The 18732-nt window shown below is 38.7% G+C and overlaps 1 protein-coding gene across 1 annotated transcript in view; it reads right to left on the bottom strand.

Annotated features, from left to right (window-relative positions):
• The window catches only part of cd2ap (CD2-associated protein), a 189629-nt gene that overhangs the window by 118711 nt on the left and 52186 nt on the right, over positions 1-18732 (bottom strand). Inside the window, exon 3 of the mRNA XM_061894082.1 lies at positions 10393-10561. Within this exon, the coding sequence (XP_061750066.1) occupies positions 10393-10561 (169 nt within the window). The remainder of the gene's footprint in view (positions 1-10392; positions 10562-18732) is intronic.

The raw sequence follows: 18732 nt of genomic DNA, 5'->3' as shown, positions 1-18732 counted from the left end.
AATTATATTTATATAGCGCTTTTTCTCTAGTGACTCAAAGCGCTTTACATAGTGAAACCCAATATCTAAGTTATATTCAAACCAGTGTGGGTGGCACTGGGAGCAGGTGGGTAAAGTGTCTTGCCCAAGGACACAACGGCAGTGACTAGGATGGCGGAAGCGGGAATCGAACCTGGAACCTTCACGTTGCTGGCACGGCCACTCTACCAACCGAGCTACACCAAAGTGTCACTTCTCCAGTGTTGTCCCATCCAAAGATATAACTTATTTAAAGAAATGCGGGGTTTGTGAAGTTGGATCAGTGTCAGGACATAGCACCACTCTACAACATGGGTGTGTACTCCTTGCACCAACTTGATCTATTTTTAAAACCAATGACTTCACTTTGTAATAAATGACTGGATGACTAAGCCCTCCCTGCCTTATACTCAATAACATGACAATTAAAAACGACATCATTAGAGGAGAACTGCGCTTTTTTTTTATTTAACCTTACAATGAATGTCTTCCTTTTTTTTATGCATTTTAAATCGTAAATAAACGCTCGCATTAAATAGCTAACAATGCATATAATAGGGATTCAATCTATTGTGCCGATAAAGTCTTCTAAAAAACAATCCAAAAACCAACAATGTTTTATATACATGCTGTAAGTACAAACCCCGTTTTATATACATGCTGTAAGTACAAACCCCGTTTTATATACATGCTGTAAGTACAAACCCCGTTTTATATACAGGCTGTAAGTACAAACCCCGTTTTATATACATGCTGTAAGTACAAACCCCGTTTTATATACATGCTGTAAGTACAAACCCCGTTTTATATACAGGCTGTAAGTACAAACCCCGTTTTATATACAGGCTGTAAGTACAAACCCCGTTTTATATACATGCTGTAAGTACAAACCCCGTTCCCATATGAGTTGGGAAAGTGTAAATATAAATAGAATACATCAATCCATCCATCCATTTTCTACCACTTGTCCCTTTTGGGGTCATGGGGGCCGCTGGTGCCTATCTCAGCTACAATCGGGCGGAAGGCGGCGTACACACTGGACAAGTCGCCACCTCATCGCAGGGCCAACACAGATAGACAACATTCACACTCACATTCACACACTAGGGATCATTTAGTGTTGCCAATCAACCTATCCCCAGGTGCATGTCTTTGGAGGCGGGAGGGGCCTATCCCCAGGTGCATGTCTTTGGTGATGGGAGGGGCCTATCCCCAGGTGCATGTCTTTGGTGATGGGAGGAATTATATTTATATACATTTTTTTTATATAGTGCTTTTCTCTAGTGACTCAAAGCGCTCTACATAGTGAAACCCAATATCTAAGTTACATTTAAACCAGTGTGGGTGGCACTGGGAGCAGGTGGGTAAAGTGTCTTGCCCAAGGACACAACGGCAATGACTAGGATGGCGGAAGCGGGAATCGAACCTGCAACCCTCAAGTTGCTAGCACGGCCACTCTACCAACCGAGTTAAACCGGAGTACCCGCAGGGAACCCTCGCAATAGCGGGGAGAACATGCAAACTGCACACTGAAAGATCCCGAGCTTGGGATTGAACCCAGGACTACTCAGGACCTTCGTATTGTGAGGCAGATGCACTAACCCATATTCCACCGTGATTTGCAAATTCTTTTCAAGCCATATTCAGTTGAAAATGCTACAAAGACAACATATTGACATCCATTGCGTTCGGTCCCCTAGAGGGGGGGGGGGGGGGGGGGTGCCCACATATGTGGTCCTCTCCAAGGTTCTCATAGTCATCATTGTCACCGACGTCCCACTGGGTGTGAGTTTTCCTTGCCCTTATGTGGGCCTACCGAGGATGTCGTGGTGGTTTGTGCAGCCCTTTGAGACACTAGTGATTTAGGGCTATATAAATGAACATTGATTGATTGATTGATATTGATGTTCAAACTGATAAACTTTGTTTTTGTGCAAATAATCATTAACTTTAGAATTTCATGCCAGCAACACGTGACAAAGAAGTTGGGAAAAGTGGCAATAAACACTGATAAAGTTGAGGAATGCTCATCAAACACTTATTTGGAACATCCCACAGGTGTGCGGGCTAATTGGGAACAGGTGGGTGACATGATTGGGAATAAAAACAGCTTCCCAAAAAATGCTCAGTCTTTCACAAGAAAGGATGGGGCGAGGTACACCCCTTTGTCCACAACTGCGTGAGCAAATAGTCAAACAGTTTAAGAACAACCTTTCTCAAAGTGACATTGCAAGAAATGTAGGGATTTCAACATCTACGCTCCATAATATCATCAAAAGGTTCAGAGAATTGGTCCTCTCCAAGGTTTCTCCGAGTCATCATTGTCACTGTCACCGACGTCCCACTGGGTGTGAGTTTTTCCTTGCCCTTATGTGGGCTCTGTGCCGAGGATGTCGTTGTGGTTTGTGCAGCCCTTTGAGACACTAGTGATTTAGGGCTATATAAATAAACATTGATTGATTGATTGATTGATGTAATACATACATGATGCGAGTATATAACTAATGTAGTAACATTCATAATAACATGTAATACATACATGATGTAAGTATATATGTAGTATCTAGTAACATTCATAATAACATGTAATATATACATGATGTAAGTATATATGTCATGTAGTAACATTCATAATAACATGTAATATATACATGATGTAAGTATATATGTAGTATCTAGTAACATTCATAATAACATGTAATATACACATTACCGTATTTTCTTGAATTGCCGCCGGGGCGCTAGTTAATTTGAAATATATATGTAATATATACATGATGTAAGTATATCTGTAGTATCTAGTAACATTCATAATAACATGTAATATATACATGATGTAAATATATATGTCATGTAGTAACATTCATAATAACATGTAATATATACATGATTTAAGTATATCTGTAGTATCTAGTAACATTCATAATAACATGTAATAGATACATGAGAGTATATATGTCATGTAGTAACATTCATAATAACATGTAATATATACATGATGTAAGTATATCTGTAGTATCTAGTAACATTCATAATAACATGTCGTATATACATGATGTAAGTATATATGTCATGTAGTAACATTCATAATAACATGTAATATATACATGATGTAAGTATATATGTAGTATCTAGTAACATTCATAATAACATGTAATATATACATGATGTAAGTATATATGTCGTGTAGTAACATTCATAATTACATATAGTATATACATGATGTAAGTATATATGTAGTATCTAGTAACATTCATAATAACATGTAATTTTACATGATGTAAGTATATATGTCATGTAGTAACATTCATAATAACATGTAGTATATATACATGATGTAAGTATATATGTCATGTAGTAATGTTCATAATTACATTTAGTATATATACAAGATGCAAGTATATATGTCATGTAGTAACATTCATAATAACATGTAATATATACATGATGTAAGTATATATGTCATGTAGTAACATTCATAATAACATGTAATATATACAAGATGCAAGTATATATGTCATGTAGTAACATTCATAATAACATGTAATATATACATGATGTAAGTATATATGTCATGTAGTAACATTCATAATAACATGTAATATATACATGATGTAAGTATATATGTAGTGTCTAGTAACATTCATAATAACATGTAATATATACATGATGTAAGTATATATGTCATGTAGTAACATTCATAATAACATGTAATATATATGTGATGTAAGTATATATGTAGTATCCAGTAACATTCATAAGAACATGTAATATATACATGATGTAAGTACATATGTCATGTAGTAACATTCATAATAACATGTAATATATACATGATGTAAGTATATATGTAGTATCTAGTAACATTCATATTAACATGTAATATATACATGATGTAAGTATATATGTCATGTAGTAACTGATTTCACAGAATGCATTACAATTGCTATTTCTTTCAACTCCAACTAACTATGGTAGATTTTATTAGAGTCAACAACAACAACAATTACTACTACTTTGGGACAAATGATGAGCCAGAACATTCTATTTTCGAGCATGAGTATAACGAGGACGAGGTACAAGTTTTAGAAGCCTAATGAAGCATTACCCAGCTTAAGTGAAACACAAAGCATCATGCAGCACTATAGCCAAGTGTTAAACAAGATATACACACTACGGATATAATAAAACAATTACTTATGTCGCTCGTGGTCTAGTTAGTACGAGTGGAATGTCACAAGTTAGAATACACCAAAATAGAGAAAGACGTTACAGGCAAAGTTTCAGCTTGAAAAAGGTCACAGTGGTTGTGATCATTCCCAGCATGTTCCATTTGTCTATTGTTATTGGAACAAAGCAGTGATCAGTGCTGTAAAGCCAATCAGGAACAAATAGAGTGGAGACACTGGAGGCCATTTCTGTGGACCGGTCGGACTGGTGGAAGCGGTTCTAGCCAAACTGAAACTAGCCATTGCTTGCACATTGACTTTTGTACACAGACATGAGGAGGAGGAGTCATTGAGCATCATGTTTTTCTGGAAATTTATTTTCATTCTTGGGTTTTTACACAACATTTTGTATTCTCATATACAAACCCCGTTGCCATGTGAGTTGGGAAATTGTGTTAGATGTAAATATAAACGGAATAAAATGATTTGCAAATACTTTTCAACCCATATTCAGTTGAATGCACTACAAAGGCAACATATTTGATGTTCAAACTGATAAACCTTATTTTTTATTGCAAATAATATTTAACTTAGAATGTCATGGCTGCAACACGTGCCAAAGTAGTTGGGAAAGGGCATGTTCACCACTGTGTTACATCACCTTTTCTTTTGACAACACTCAATAAACATTTGGGAACTGAGGAAACTAATTGTTGAAGCTTTGAAAGTGGAATTCTTTCCCATTCTTGTTTTATGTAGAGCTTCAGTCCTTCAACAGTCCGCTGTCGTATTTTACGCTTCATAATGCGCCACACATTTTCCATGGGAGACAGGTCTGGACTGCAGGCGGGCCAGGAAAGTACCCGCACTCTTTTTTTACGAAGCCACGATGTTGTAACACTTGACTTGCTGAAATAAGCAGGGGCGTCCATGATAACGTTGCTTGGATGACAACATATGTTGCTCCAAAACCTGTATGTACCTTTCAGCATTAATGGTGCCTTCACAGATGTGTAAGTTACCCATGCCTTGGGCACTAATACACCCCCATACCATCACACATGCTGGCTTTTACACTTTGCGCCTATAACAATCCGAATGGTTATTTTCCTCTTTGTTCTGGAGGACACCACGTCCACAGTTTCCACATATAATTTGAAACGTGGACTCGTCAGACCACAGAACACTTTTCCACTTTGGATCAGTCCATCTTAGATGAGCTCGGGCCCAGCTAAAGCCGGCGGCGTTCCTGGGTGTTGTTGATAAATGGGTTTTGCTTTGCATAGTAGAGTTTTAACTTGCACTTACAGATGTAGCGACCAACTGTAGTTACTGACAGTGGTTTTATGAAGTGTTCCTGAGCCCCTGTGGTGATATCATTTACATACTGATGTCCTTTTTTTGATGCAGTACCACCTGAGGAATCAAAAGTCCGTAATATCATCGCTTACGTGCAGTGATTTCTCCAGATTCTTTGAACTTTTTGATGATTTTACGGACCGTAGATGGTAAAATCCCTAAATTCCTTGCAATAGCTCGTTGAGAAATGTTGTTCTAAAACTGTTCGACAATTTGCTTACAAATCGGTGACCCTCACCCCATCCTTTCTTGAGAATTACTTAGCATTTTTTGGGAAGCTGGTTTATACCCAATCATGGCACCCACCTGTTCCCAATTAGCCTGCACACCTGTGGGATGTTCTATATAAGTGTTTGATGAGCATTCCTCAACTTTATCAGTATTTATTGCCACCTTTCCCAACTTCTTTGTCACGTGTTGCTTCCATCAAATTCTAAAGTTAATGATTATTTGCAAAAAAAACATCAAATATGTTGTCTTTGTAGCATATTCAACTGAATATGGGTTGAAAAGGATTTGCAAATCATTGTATTCTGTTTATATTTACATCTAACGCAATTTCCCAACTCATGTGGAAACGGGGTATCTAACAACTTTGATGGGGTCATTTGAGCATTTTGTTGCAAGTCTTTACTACAACACAGCTAGTCGACACGTGAGGTAACCCCGTCGATAAAAGATAAGATTGAAAAAATAATGCCACCTTAGAAAACAAACCGTTTGAGGCAGACAACAACTACAATTGCACAGCTGTGTTACTGTGAAGCCTGGAAGTGCAACACCTTTTACAATCCATTGAAACAAATTACAACTGCAGACAACAAAATAACAACAGAAAAAACAATTTTGGAAAACACAAAAGCCGAAACAATTTACGGATGTCATAGCTCAGAAAGGGAATGTCCCAAATTACGAGCAACCAATCATCTGCTGAGTATTTCTTTTCTCATTCGGGCTCAGCGGACATGGTAGGTAGGCCTTTAATGTCATTGCAACAAGTACAACGAAACTTAGTTTTCAGCACAAACCTGTTCAAGATTAGACAAACAAACAGTGTACAGGGTTATAGAACAAGAACGCTGATGGGTCGCCCCGTAAAAGATGGGAAAAAGGTCAACGCTGGGGAAGGATGAGTAAAAAAAAATACAATCCAGACTGGGCTCCTAAGTGGGCCAAGTTCGGAGTGAGAAAAAAAGCACATAACATATTACAACATACATCTCGAGATATCTAGCAACAGAGGGAAGGTAGTTCAAGGTCATGGTGGTATGTCGCAGCTCTCAGGCTCTGACCATCCATTCATCACCCCTACGGGATTTGCGTCGAGGTCGTTGGATTGGGGGACTGGGGGGTGTATGTGTGGCGTATATTTTTTTTGTGGATGTGGGAAGGCGTGGCGCGGTGGGAGAGTGGCCGTGCGCAACCCGAGCGCCCCTGGCTCAAATCCCACCTAGTACCAACCTCGTCACGTCCGTTGTGTCCTGAGCAAGACACTTCACCCTTGCTCCTGATGGGTAAATGTGGAAGTAGTGTCAAAGCGCTTTGAGTACCTTGAAGGTAGAAAAGCGCTATACAAGTACAACCCATTTATCATTATTTATTTTATGTGTGTGTATAAGCCCATAGTGCAGGGGTGTCAAACTCAAATACAGAGTGGGCCAAAATTTTCAACCGAACAAAGCCGCGTGCCGAGGTTGAACAAATTAACCTTTTAATAGGGACCCAAACAGTGGAACTGTGGACCAGCTCTATACTCTCGGCAGGGTTCTTGAGGGTGCATGGGAGTTTGCCCAACCAGTCTACATGAGCTTTGTGGACTTGGAGAAGGCATTCGACCGTGTCCCTCGGGAAGTCCTGTGGGGAGTGCTCAGAGAGTATGGGGGATCGGACTGTCTTATTGTGGCGGTCCGCTCCCTGTACGATCAGTGTCAGAACTTGGTCTGCATTGCCGGCAGTAAGTCAGACACATTTCCAGTGAGGGTTGGACTCCGCCAAGGCTGTCCTTTGTCACCCATTCTGTTCATAACTTTTACGGACAGAATTTCTAGGCGCAGTCAAGGCGTTGAGGGGTTCCGGTTTGGTGGCTGCAGGATTAGGTCTCTGCTTTTTGCAGATGATGTGGTCCTGATGGCTTCATCTGACCGGGATCTTCAGCTCTCACTGGATCGGTTCGCAGCCGGAATGAGAATCAGCACCTCCAAGTCCGAGTCCATGGTTCTCGCCCGGAAGAGGGTGGAATACCATCTCCGGGTTGGGGAGGAGACCCTGCCCCAAGTGGAGGAGTTCAAGTACCTAGGAGTCTTGTTCACGAGTGGGGGAAGAGTGGATCGTGATATCGACAGGCGGATCGGTGCGGCGTCTTCAGTAATGCGGACGTTGTACCGATCCGTTGTGGTGAAGAAGGAGCTGAGCCGGAAGGCAAAGCTCTCAATTTACCGGTCGATTTACGTTCCCATCCTCACCTATGGTCATGAGCTTTGGGTCATGACCGAAAGGATAAGATCACGAGTACAAGCGGCCCAAATGAGTTTCCAGGTCTCTCCCTTAGAGATAGGGTGAGAAGCTCTGCCATCCGGGAGGAACTCAAAGTAAAGCCGCTGCTCCTCCACATGGAGAGGAGCCAGATGAGGTGGTTCAAGCATCTGGTCAGGATGCCACCCGAACGCCTCCCTAGGGAGGTGTTTAGGGCACGTCCAACCGGTAGGAGGCCACGGGGAATACCCAGCGCACGTTGGGAAGACTATGTCTCCCGACTTTCCTGGGAACGCCTCGGGATCCCCCGGGAAGAGCTAGACGAAGTGGCTGGGGAAAGGGAAGTCTGGGTTTCCCTGCTTAGGCTGTTGCCCCCGCGACCCCACCTCGGATAAGCGGAAGAAGATGGATGGATGGATGGACCTCTTGTGTTATTTCACCCATATTTGTTCCCACAACCGCACCTTAAGTTGGAGTCTTTAATCTCGTTATATGCAAATATAATGACAATAAAGTCTATTCCATTATATATATTTTTTTAAATTTGAAAAATATTCCAGTGCAGATAAATACAGTGAAAACAATTTTAAAACACGTATATAATAGGGGTGATGAATGAGCGGACACATGACTTCCTCAGACAAATGTTCCCTTTCCTCACAATGACAACATTTCACTCATATTTCTGTCAATTTTGGAGATATTCCACATCTGCCAGCAAATTCTGTTTTCATTGGCCGGTTCTGCCATCCCCGTCCATGCTTACATAAACGTAGAAATCCTGAGGTGCGTGATTCAGAAAATGGGAACTGTGTCAAATACATAGTGTTGGCCTATATAAATTCAATACGATATCACAGCACACACCATTAAAAAAAGTACATCAGTTAATTTAGTAGTGTGGAATGTTAGAAACATTTAGTGCAGTGAAAACACTCAAAGAGCAATGGCAGGCATGAGAAAACACTCACTTTGTGACACATTTAGAAGTGGAATGTTAATTTGTGTTTTGGCGACACCCAGTGGTCATGACAATCCATGACATGCTCAAGTCAAATAGAAGGAAGAATCCTATGTTTGTATGATGTGATCTGGCCCTGCAGCTCTGCAGGACTACCGGTACTTGTATTGGATCTTATATCTTAGAGTTTAGATACAATCATTTAGGTTTTGTCTGCTAATATTGGAGCAATACTCAAAGTTACATGAGACCCTTCACGTGGACGTGGTGCCTCATTGCTGTTACTATTTAGTCCGATATTTGAATGCCTTTAGCACAGGGGTGCCCATTACGTCGATCGCGAGCTACCAGTCGACCGCGGGGGGTGTGTCAGTCGATCTTCAGCCAGGCTTTTAAAAAAAATAGACCTAAAAATGAGTGATCATCAATCTTCACCAAGACGTCACTTAAATGACATTCACGGTACCGGAGGGTCTTGTGAGATGACGCTGGCTGCTGCAAGATCATTATTATGAAAATATGACCGAGAGGAAGGCGAGAAACACTTTTTATTTCAACAGACTCTCCTCCCGTCAAAACTCTAAAGGCCGACTGCACATTTCCTATCTTCACAATAAAAGCCCTGCTTCATGCTGCCTGCGCTAACTAAATACAGAGTCTCGGAAAACTGGCGTGCACAAGCGATCCCTCAGAAAGCTGGCGTGCACATCCCTTGTGCACGCCAGCTTTCCGAGACTCTTATTTTGTTAGCGCAGGCAGCATGAAGCAGGGCTTTTATTGTGAAGATAGGAAATGTGCAGTCGGCCTTTAGAGTTTTGACGGAAGGGACGGCGCGAAAGTCTGTTGAAATAAAAAGTGTTTCTGGCCTTCCTCTCTGTCATTTTTTCATAATAATGAACTGGCAGCAGCCAGCGTCATCTCACAAGACCCTCGGGTGCCGTGAATGTCAATCAAGCAAGCTACGGAATTTGCCGCCAATGTTTTTCTTGTAAAGTGTATGGAAGCTGGATGAATTAGATGCCAAAAACCAACCACTTTCATGTGGTATTGTACAGAAAGGACCACTTTTTTTCTCCTCCATTTGAAAATGTGGGCGTTATCATCATTACTGTCTGATTCCAATCAATGCAAGTCATCAGAATCAGGTAATACACCAACTTATATTCTTGTCTTCGTGAAAGAAAGACATCTATATGTGTTACACATGCTTGTATTATCATTAAACACATTTAACTTGTTTACAAAAATGTCTCTTTCATAAATAAATAAATATAAATGATATATATAAATGAGGTAGCTCCCCTCGAGTTGGTCAATTGAAAAGTAGCTCGCCTGCAGAAAAAGTGTGGGCACCCCTGCTTTAGCATCAGGGTGTAACTTATATCAAAAAGGTGATCTGAGGATCATTCTTACTCTTCATGGCAGCTGATGGTCTTGGCTGGAAGCCACCAGTTGGGAGGCCAATGGTGCTCATCCTCTGAACCAAGTTGGCCACAGTCCCTGTAGACTTATCTCTCTTCACAGGCTGCTGAGGTTCTTCTTTGGCTTCATGTCTTGCTTCCTTGGCCTCCTTCTTTACTTCCTTAGACAACAGAAGGGAGAACCATTTTAAATAAGAACTTTGCCTTGATTTGTTTATTTAGATTAGATGTATTGGTCCCCATTGGGGAAATTCATTTTCACTGCCGTACATTCAAACATAAAGACATTACACATTACAAAACAAAAAAGATCGATTAGAATAATACACAATGTTGGATATCGAGAACATACAAACCCTTTATTTATTGAGTCAAAAATATTAAAGCTCGATGACTTGATAAAATTGCAAAAAGCTAAATTGATGTACAAAGTAAATTATAACCTGCTACCAAAGAATGTACAACAATTCTTCTCAACTAAAGAGGAGAAATATAACCTTAGGGAGGAAAATCTAACTTAAAACATTTTTATGCCTGTACAACACTTAAAACTTTTAGCATATCAGTATGTGGAATTAAATGATGGAAAGGATTAAGTAAAGAAGTTAAACATTGTACTGATATGACCCACTTTAAGAGGATGTTTAAATTAATAGTGCTTAAAAAGTACAAAGAAGTATTATGAGAAACACTTTCAAACTTATTGGAAATAAGATATTCTTCATCTTAGTATGTTAATGACTGAGATAATTAAGTACATGTTAGAAAACTGCTGTGTTACTCACAGATGTCATTTTTCTATTTTGATATTTTGCTGTAAAGAAGGTCAGTGAATGAATGTATATATTTGTGGGCGCTCTGAAGTGGGAAAGGGGTAGGATTAAATAAGCTTTGCTTCTTCCTACTCCTTTTCGGACATGATGTATTGTGTATTGCGAAATGATGAAATGACCTGATGTATAACGTTGTATGTATGTCATGTTCCAAATAAACTAAGGAAAGAAACGAAGAAAATTAACAAAAAGACATCATACATGACCAACACATTTACAGGCTTTATCAGACGGGTCGGCCGGGCCTGCAAGTGTTAAGGGCGGCTATAGCTCGGTTGGTAGAGCGGCCGTGCCGGTAACTTGAGGGTTCCAGGTTCGATCCCTGCTTACGCCATCCTAGTCACTGCCGTTGTGTCCTTGAGCAAGACACTTTACCCACACTGGTTTGAATGTAACTTAGATATTGGGTTTCACTATGTAAAGCGCTTTGAGTCACTAGAGAAAAGCGCTATATAAATATAATTCACTTCACTTCACTATAGCTGCAGGGATAAGGCGTTTCCTGAGGCGGGCCCTCCGGAATTTGATGGTTCTGTACCTGCGCCCTGATGGTAGTGGGACTATGTGTTTGTGTAGTGGGTGACTGATATCCTGGACGATTGTTGTTTGCCAGTCGAGTGATGGACCTGTGGTTTGAATCTGAAATGTTGGGTGTGGGTAGGCCAATGATTTTAGCTGCTATGTTTGTAATGCATGTGAGTTTAGTCCGGTTGGTTAGAAGAAGCATGGTGAAAAAACATATTATTAATTTGATTTAAAATGTATACATGTCTACTGGAGCTGAACACGTTTTACATTATTGTACACAAAAACACTTTTGTACAAACGTGACAACAAGTATTTGATCCACTACTCATTTTATAAAGTTAACATACTTACAAAGATATTACAAGTCCACAATGGAAACTAAATTGTTTCACTTTTTCATCCAATTTCAACCATTCCACCATCAAAACTTTCCTTTCAAGCTATTCATGTTTATAAACAAACCCCGTTTCCATATGAGTTGGGGAATTGTGTTAGATGTAAATATAAACGGAACACAATGATTTGCAAATCCTTTTCAACCCATATTCAGTTGAATATGCTACAAAGACAACATATTTGATGTTCAAACTGATAAACATTTTTTTTTTTTGCAAATAATCATTAACTTTAGAATTTGATGTCAGCAAGGAGTATTTACAGAGAAATATACAGTGTTAAGGAGTATTTACAGAGAAATATACAGTGTTAAGGCGTATTTACAGAGAAATATACAGTGTTAAGGTGTATTTACAGAGAAATATACAGTGTAAAGGCGTATTTACAGAGAAATATACAGTGTTAAGGCGTATTTACAGAGAAATATACAGTGTTAAGGTGTATTTACAGAGAATAATACAATGTTAAGGAGTATTTACAGAGAAATATACAGTGTTAAGGAGTATTTACAGAGAAAAATACAGTGTTAAGGTGTATTTACAGAGAAATATACAGTGTTAAGGTGTATTTACAGAGAATAATACAATGTTAAGGAGTATTTACAGAGAAATATACAGTGTTAAGGAGTATTTACAGAGAAATATACAGTGTTAAGGCGTATTTACAGATAAATATACAGTGTTAAGGTGTATTTACAGAGAAAAATACAGTGTTAAGGTGTATTTACAGAGAAATATACAGTGTTAAGGTGTATTTACAGAGAATAATACAATGTTAAGGAGTATTTACAGAGAAATATACAGTGTTAAGGAGTATTTACAGAGAAATATACAGTGTTAAGGTGTATTTACAGAGAAATATACAGTGTTAAGGTGTATTTACAGAGAATAATACAATGTTAAGGAGTATTTACAGAGAAATATACAGTGTTAAGGAGTATTTACAGAGAAATATACAGTGTTAAGGTGTATGTACAGAGAAATATACAGTGTTAAGGAGTATTTACAGAGAAATATACAGTGTTAAGGAGTATTTACAGAGAAATATACAGTGTTAAGGCGTATTTACAGATAAATATACAGTGTTAAGGTGTATTTACAGAGAAAATACAGTGTTAAGGTGTATTTACAGAGAAATATACAGTGTTAAGGTGTATTTACAGAGAATAATACAATGTTAAGGAGTATTTACAGAGAAATATACAGTGTTAAGGAGTATTTACAGAGAAATATACAGTGTTAAGGTGTATGTACAGAGAAATATACAGTGTTAAGGAGTATTTACAGAGAAATATACAGTGTTAAGGCGTATTTACAGAGAAATATACAGTGTTAAGGCGTATTTACAGAGAAATATACAGTGTTAAGGAGTATTTACACAGAAATATACAGTGTTAAGGTGTATTTACAGAGAAAAATACAGTGTTAAAAAGTATTTACAGAGAAATATACAGTGTTAAGGTGTATTTACAGAGAAAAATACAGTGTTATGGTGTATTGACAGAGAAAAATACAGTGTTGAGGTGTATTGACAGAGAAATATACAGTGTTAAGGAGTATTTACAGAGAAATATACAGTGTTAACGTGTATCTACAGAGAAAAATACAGTGTTATGGTGTTTTTACAGAGAAATATACAGTGTTAAAAAGTATTTACAGAGAAAATTACAGTGTTAAGGTGTATTTACAGAGAAATATACAGTGTTAAGGAGTATTTACAGAGAAATATACAGTGTTAAGGAGTATTTACAGAGAAACATACAGTGTTAAGGTGTATTTACAGAGAAATATACAGTGTTAAGGTGTATTTAAAGAGAATAATACAATTTTAAGGAGTATTTACGAGATATATACAGTGTTAAGGTGTATTTACAGAGAAATATACAGTGTTATGGTGTATTTACAGAGAAATATACAGTGTTAAGGAGTATTTACAGAGAAATATACAGTGTTAAGGTGTATTTACAGAGAAATATACAGTGTTAAGGAGTATTTACAGAGAAATATACAGTGTTAAGGTGTATTTACAGAGAAATATACAGTGTTAAGGTGTATTTACAGAGAAATATACAGTGTTAAGGAGTATTTACAGAGAAATATACAGTGTTAAGGTGTATTTACAGAGAAATATACAGTGTTAAGGTGTATTTACAGAGAATAATACAGTGTTAAGGTGATTTTACAGAGAAAAATAGTGTTAAGGCGTATTTACAGAGAAATATACAGTGTTAAGGCGTATTTACAGAGAAATATACAGTGTTAAGGTGTATTTACAGAGAAATATACAGTGTTAAGGAGTATTTACAGAGAAATATACAGTGTTAAGGCGTATTTACAGAGAAATATACAGTGTTAAGGTGTATTTACAGAGAAATATACAGTGTTAAGGCGTATTTACAGAGAAATATACAGTGTTAAGGCGTATTTACAGAGAAATATACAGTGTTAAGGAGTATTTACACAGAAATATACAGTGTTAAGGTGTATTTACAGAGAAAAATACAGTGTTAAAAAGTATTTACAGAGAAAAATACAGTGTTATGGTGTATTGACAGAGAAATATACAGTGTTAAGGTGTATTTACAGAGAAATATACAGTGTTAAGGCGTATTTACAGAGAAATATACAGTGTTAAGGCGTATTTACAGAGAAATATACAGTGTTAAGGAGTATTTACACAGAAATATACAGTGTTAAGGTGTATTTACAGAGAAAAATACAGTGTTGAGGTGTATTGACAGAGAAATATACAGTGTTAAGGAGTATTTACAGAGAAATATACAGTGTTAACGTGTATCTACAGAGAAAAATACAGTGTTATGGTGTTTTTACAGAGAAATATACAGTGTTAAGGTGTATTTACAGAGAAAATTACAGTGTTAAGGTGTATTTACAGAGAAATATACAGTGTTAAGGAGTATTTACAGGGAAATATACAGTGTTAAGGTGTATTTACAGAGAAATATACAGTGTTAAGGTGTATTTACAGAGAATAATACAATTTTAAGGAGTATTTACAGAGATATATACAGTGTTAAGGTGTATTTACAGAGAAATATACAGTGTTATGGTGTATTTACAGAGAAATATACAGTGTTAAGGAGTATTTACAGAGAAATATACAGTGTTAAGGTGTATTTACAGAGAAATATACAGTGTTAAGGAGTATTTACAGAGAAATATACAGTGTTAAGGTGTATTTACAGAGAAATATACAGTGTTAAGGTGTATTTACAGAGAAATATACAGTGTTAAGGTGTATTTACAGAGAAATATACAGTGTTAAGGAGTATTTACAGAGAAATATACAGTGTTAAGGTGTATTTACAGAGAAATATACAGTGTTAAGGTGTATTTACAGAGAAATATACAGTGTTAAGGACTATTTACAGAGAAATATACAGTGTTATGGTGTATTTACAGAGAAATATACAGTGTTAAGGAGTATTTACAGAGAAATATACAGTGTTAGGGCAAAATGGAGCTGGAGCTGCTGACTGGTACTTGTTGTTTAAGGATCAATATAAAATAAATAATATAAAATAAAATAAAAATGATCAAAGGGTTAATAACTATGATCTCTCTGTATTTTACCTGTTCTCTGATGTACTTAGAAAAACAAGCAATTTTGGTGGAACTCACCAAAAAAAAGGAACAAACGGCAGTTTGGCCATGACTACTTACCTGCATATATATCAGCAGGTATATATGCACCCACTTAAACACATAAAAAATAAATAAACTATAAACCTTGTAAATTATAGTATAATACTATATAGAGGTTTGTTTTTAAAAATAACTCGAACATTTTCCACAGCATGACCTCATGGTGAGGTATGTGGTGAACCACGAGGATGCTGCAGCAATACTCCCTTAATACACAGTCTTTCATCTTCTATCTTTTGTGATGTCACCGACTGCTTATAGAGAGACCGGAGTGTGGCATTTGATTCCAGGGTAAAAAAAAACAACAACTTAAATACCTCTTTCTGCACTGTGTTTCCTCAACTACAGTTTTTGGACAGTAGAGAGAAGCCAAGATGCATCGTTGTTGTGGCAGGCATGTTCGAGATATCATTTGGCAGAAGGTCCAGCATGATTCTATTGCTAACTCCCCTGAGCAAAGAAAAACCTTTCCTATTGTCTGTTAGTAAAAATGAATGCCTTTATTTGGTCCGACTGGGGGACTTCAAAGCTCATGTTGGCAACGACAGTGAGACCTGGAGAGGCGTAATTGGGAAGAATGGCCACCCGAATCTGAACCCAAGTGGTGTTTTGTTATTGGACCTGTGTGCTCGTCACGGATTGTCCATAACAAGAACCTGGGAGGACTTCGGGGAAGCCATGGAAAACGACTTCCGGACGGCTTCGAAGCAATTCTGGACCACCATCTGCCGCATCAGGAAGGGGAAGCAGTGCACCGTCAACACCGTGTATGGTGTGGATGGTGTTCTGCTGACCTCGACTGCGGATGTTGTGGATTGTTGGAGGGAATACTTCGAAGACCTCTTCAATCCCACCAACACGTCTTCCTACGAGGATGCAGTGCCTGGGGAATCTGTGGTGGGCTCTCTTATTTCTGGGGCTGAGGTTGCTGAGGTAGTTAAAGAGTTCCTCGGTGATAGGCCCCAGAGTTCCCTAAGGCTCTGGATGCTGTGGGGCTGTCATGGTTGACAAGACTCTGCAGCACCGTGTGGACATCGGAGGCTGTACCTCTGGATTGGCAGACCGGGGTGGTGGTTCCTCTCTTTAAGAAGGGGAACCAGAGGGTGTGTTGTAACTATTATGGGATCACACTCCTAAGCCTTCCCGGTAACGTCTACTCAGGTGTACTGGAGAGGAGGCTACGCCAGATAGTCGAACCTCAGATTCAGGAGGAACAGTGTGATTTCCGTCCTGGTGGTGGAACTGTGGACCAGCTCTATACTCTTGGCAGGGTCCTTGGGGGTACATGGGCGTTTTCCCAACCAGTCTACATGTGCTTTGTGGACTCTGAGAAGGCATTCGACCGTGTCCATCGGGAAGTCCTGTGGGGAGTGCTCGTAGAGAATGGGGTATCGGACTGTCCGATTGTGGCGGTCCGCTCCCTGTACCATCTGTGTCAGAGCTTGGTTCCCATTGCCGGCAGTTAGTCAGACACATTTCCAGTGAGGGTTGGACTCCGCCAAGGCTGTCCTTTGTCACCAATTATGCTCATAACTTGTATGGACAGAATGTCTAGGTGCAGTCAGGGTGTTGAAGGGATCCGGTTTGGTGGCTGCAAGATTAGGTCCCTGCTTTTTGCAGATGATGTGGTCATGATGGCTTCATCTGGCCAGGGTCTTCAGCACTCACTGGATCGGTTCGCAGCTGAGTGGGAAGCGACTGGGATGAGAATCAGCACCCCCTAGTCCGAGTCCATGGTTCTTGCCCTTAAAGGGTGGAGTGCAGTGCCTTCTTCGGGTTGGGGAGGAGACCCTGCCCCAAGGTTGGTGCTAGCGGGGTGTATAATACCGGAGCAGCATCTCCCGTGGCTCACTACTGTAACAACAACACCCGAAATGACCATAACTCTCTAATAAGTAAAGTTCATTGGGTGAATAATGTCAACTCACTACAGTTTTTAGTGCTTTGATAGCTAGTCTACTGACAGATATAAGTAAGAACTTTACATTACTTTATACTAGAAATGGCAACAGTGGAAGATAGAGAAAAATAAGTTTATTGACTACGGCATCGACACGGACAGACGCGTGCAAATTTTCAGGACTTATGCAGATCCCAAATACACATCAGCAGGTACCAGATGGTAAGAAAAGTTGCTTTTGCATAATATTGTGAAACAAAACGCCAGATAATATGTCTGCTGATAGATGCCATTTTGCGGTCCGGATACACACACGCCATGTTTAAAGACTACCATCTACTGGTCACACTTATTACACCATGTACCAAATAAAATAGCTTCAAGGTCAGTAAGCACAACCAGCATTATGCCATACATTAGACCCTCCGGGTTATAAGGCACTGTCCATTTTAGAGGATTTTAACTGAGTTATGTAATGTGTCTTCAGTGACACTGTAAATCACTCCATTAACCAGAAATGTTACATGTAAGAACAACAGCAAAAGCAAAAACAAACATTTACATAAAATCACACGTGCCACGGTAGAAGATACATTCACCTAATCCTGGTCAGTCAAAGCAGAGAATTTTATTTAGACCAGTGGTTGTCAACCTTTTTTCAGTCATGTACCCCCCTGTGAATATTTTTTTTGTAACTCCAGTACCCCCTAATCAGAGCAAAGCATTTTTGGTTGAAAAAAAAGAGATAAAGAAGTAAAATACAGGACTAAGTCATTAGTTTCTGATTTATTAAATTGTATAACTGTGCAAAATATTGCTCTTGTGTAGTGGTCTTTCTTTAACTATTTGAAAAAAAAAAGATATAAAAATAACTAAAAACTTGTTGAAAAATAAACAAGTGATTCAATTATAAATAAAGATTTCTACACATAGAAGTAATCATCAACTTAAAAGTGCCCTCTTTGGGGATTGTAATAGAGATCCATCAACTTCATTCTAAACATTTATTC

This window comes from Nerophis ophidion, linkage group LG03 (genome assembly GCF_033978795.1).
Source record: "Nerophis ophidion isolate RoL-2023_Sa linkage group LG03, RoL_Noph_v1.0, whole genome shotgun sequence".
Taxonomy (NCBI): domain Eukaryota; kingdom Metazoa; phylum Chordata; class Actinopteri; order Syngnathiformes; family Syngnathidae; genus Nerophis; species Nerophis ophidion.
Note: the sequence above shows the minus strand (reverse complement) of the source record. Positions and strands in the feature narration are given on the sequence as shown.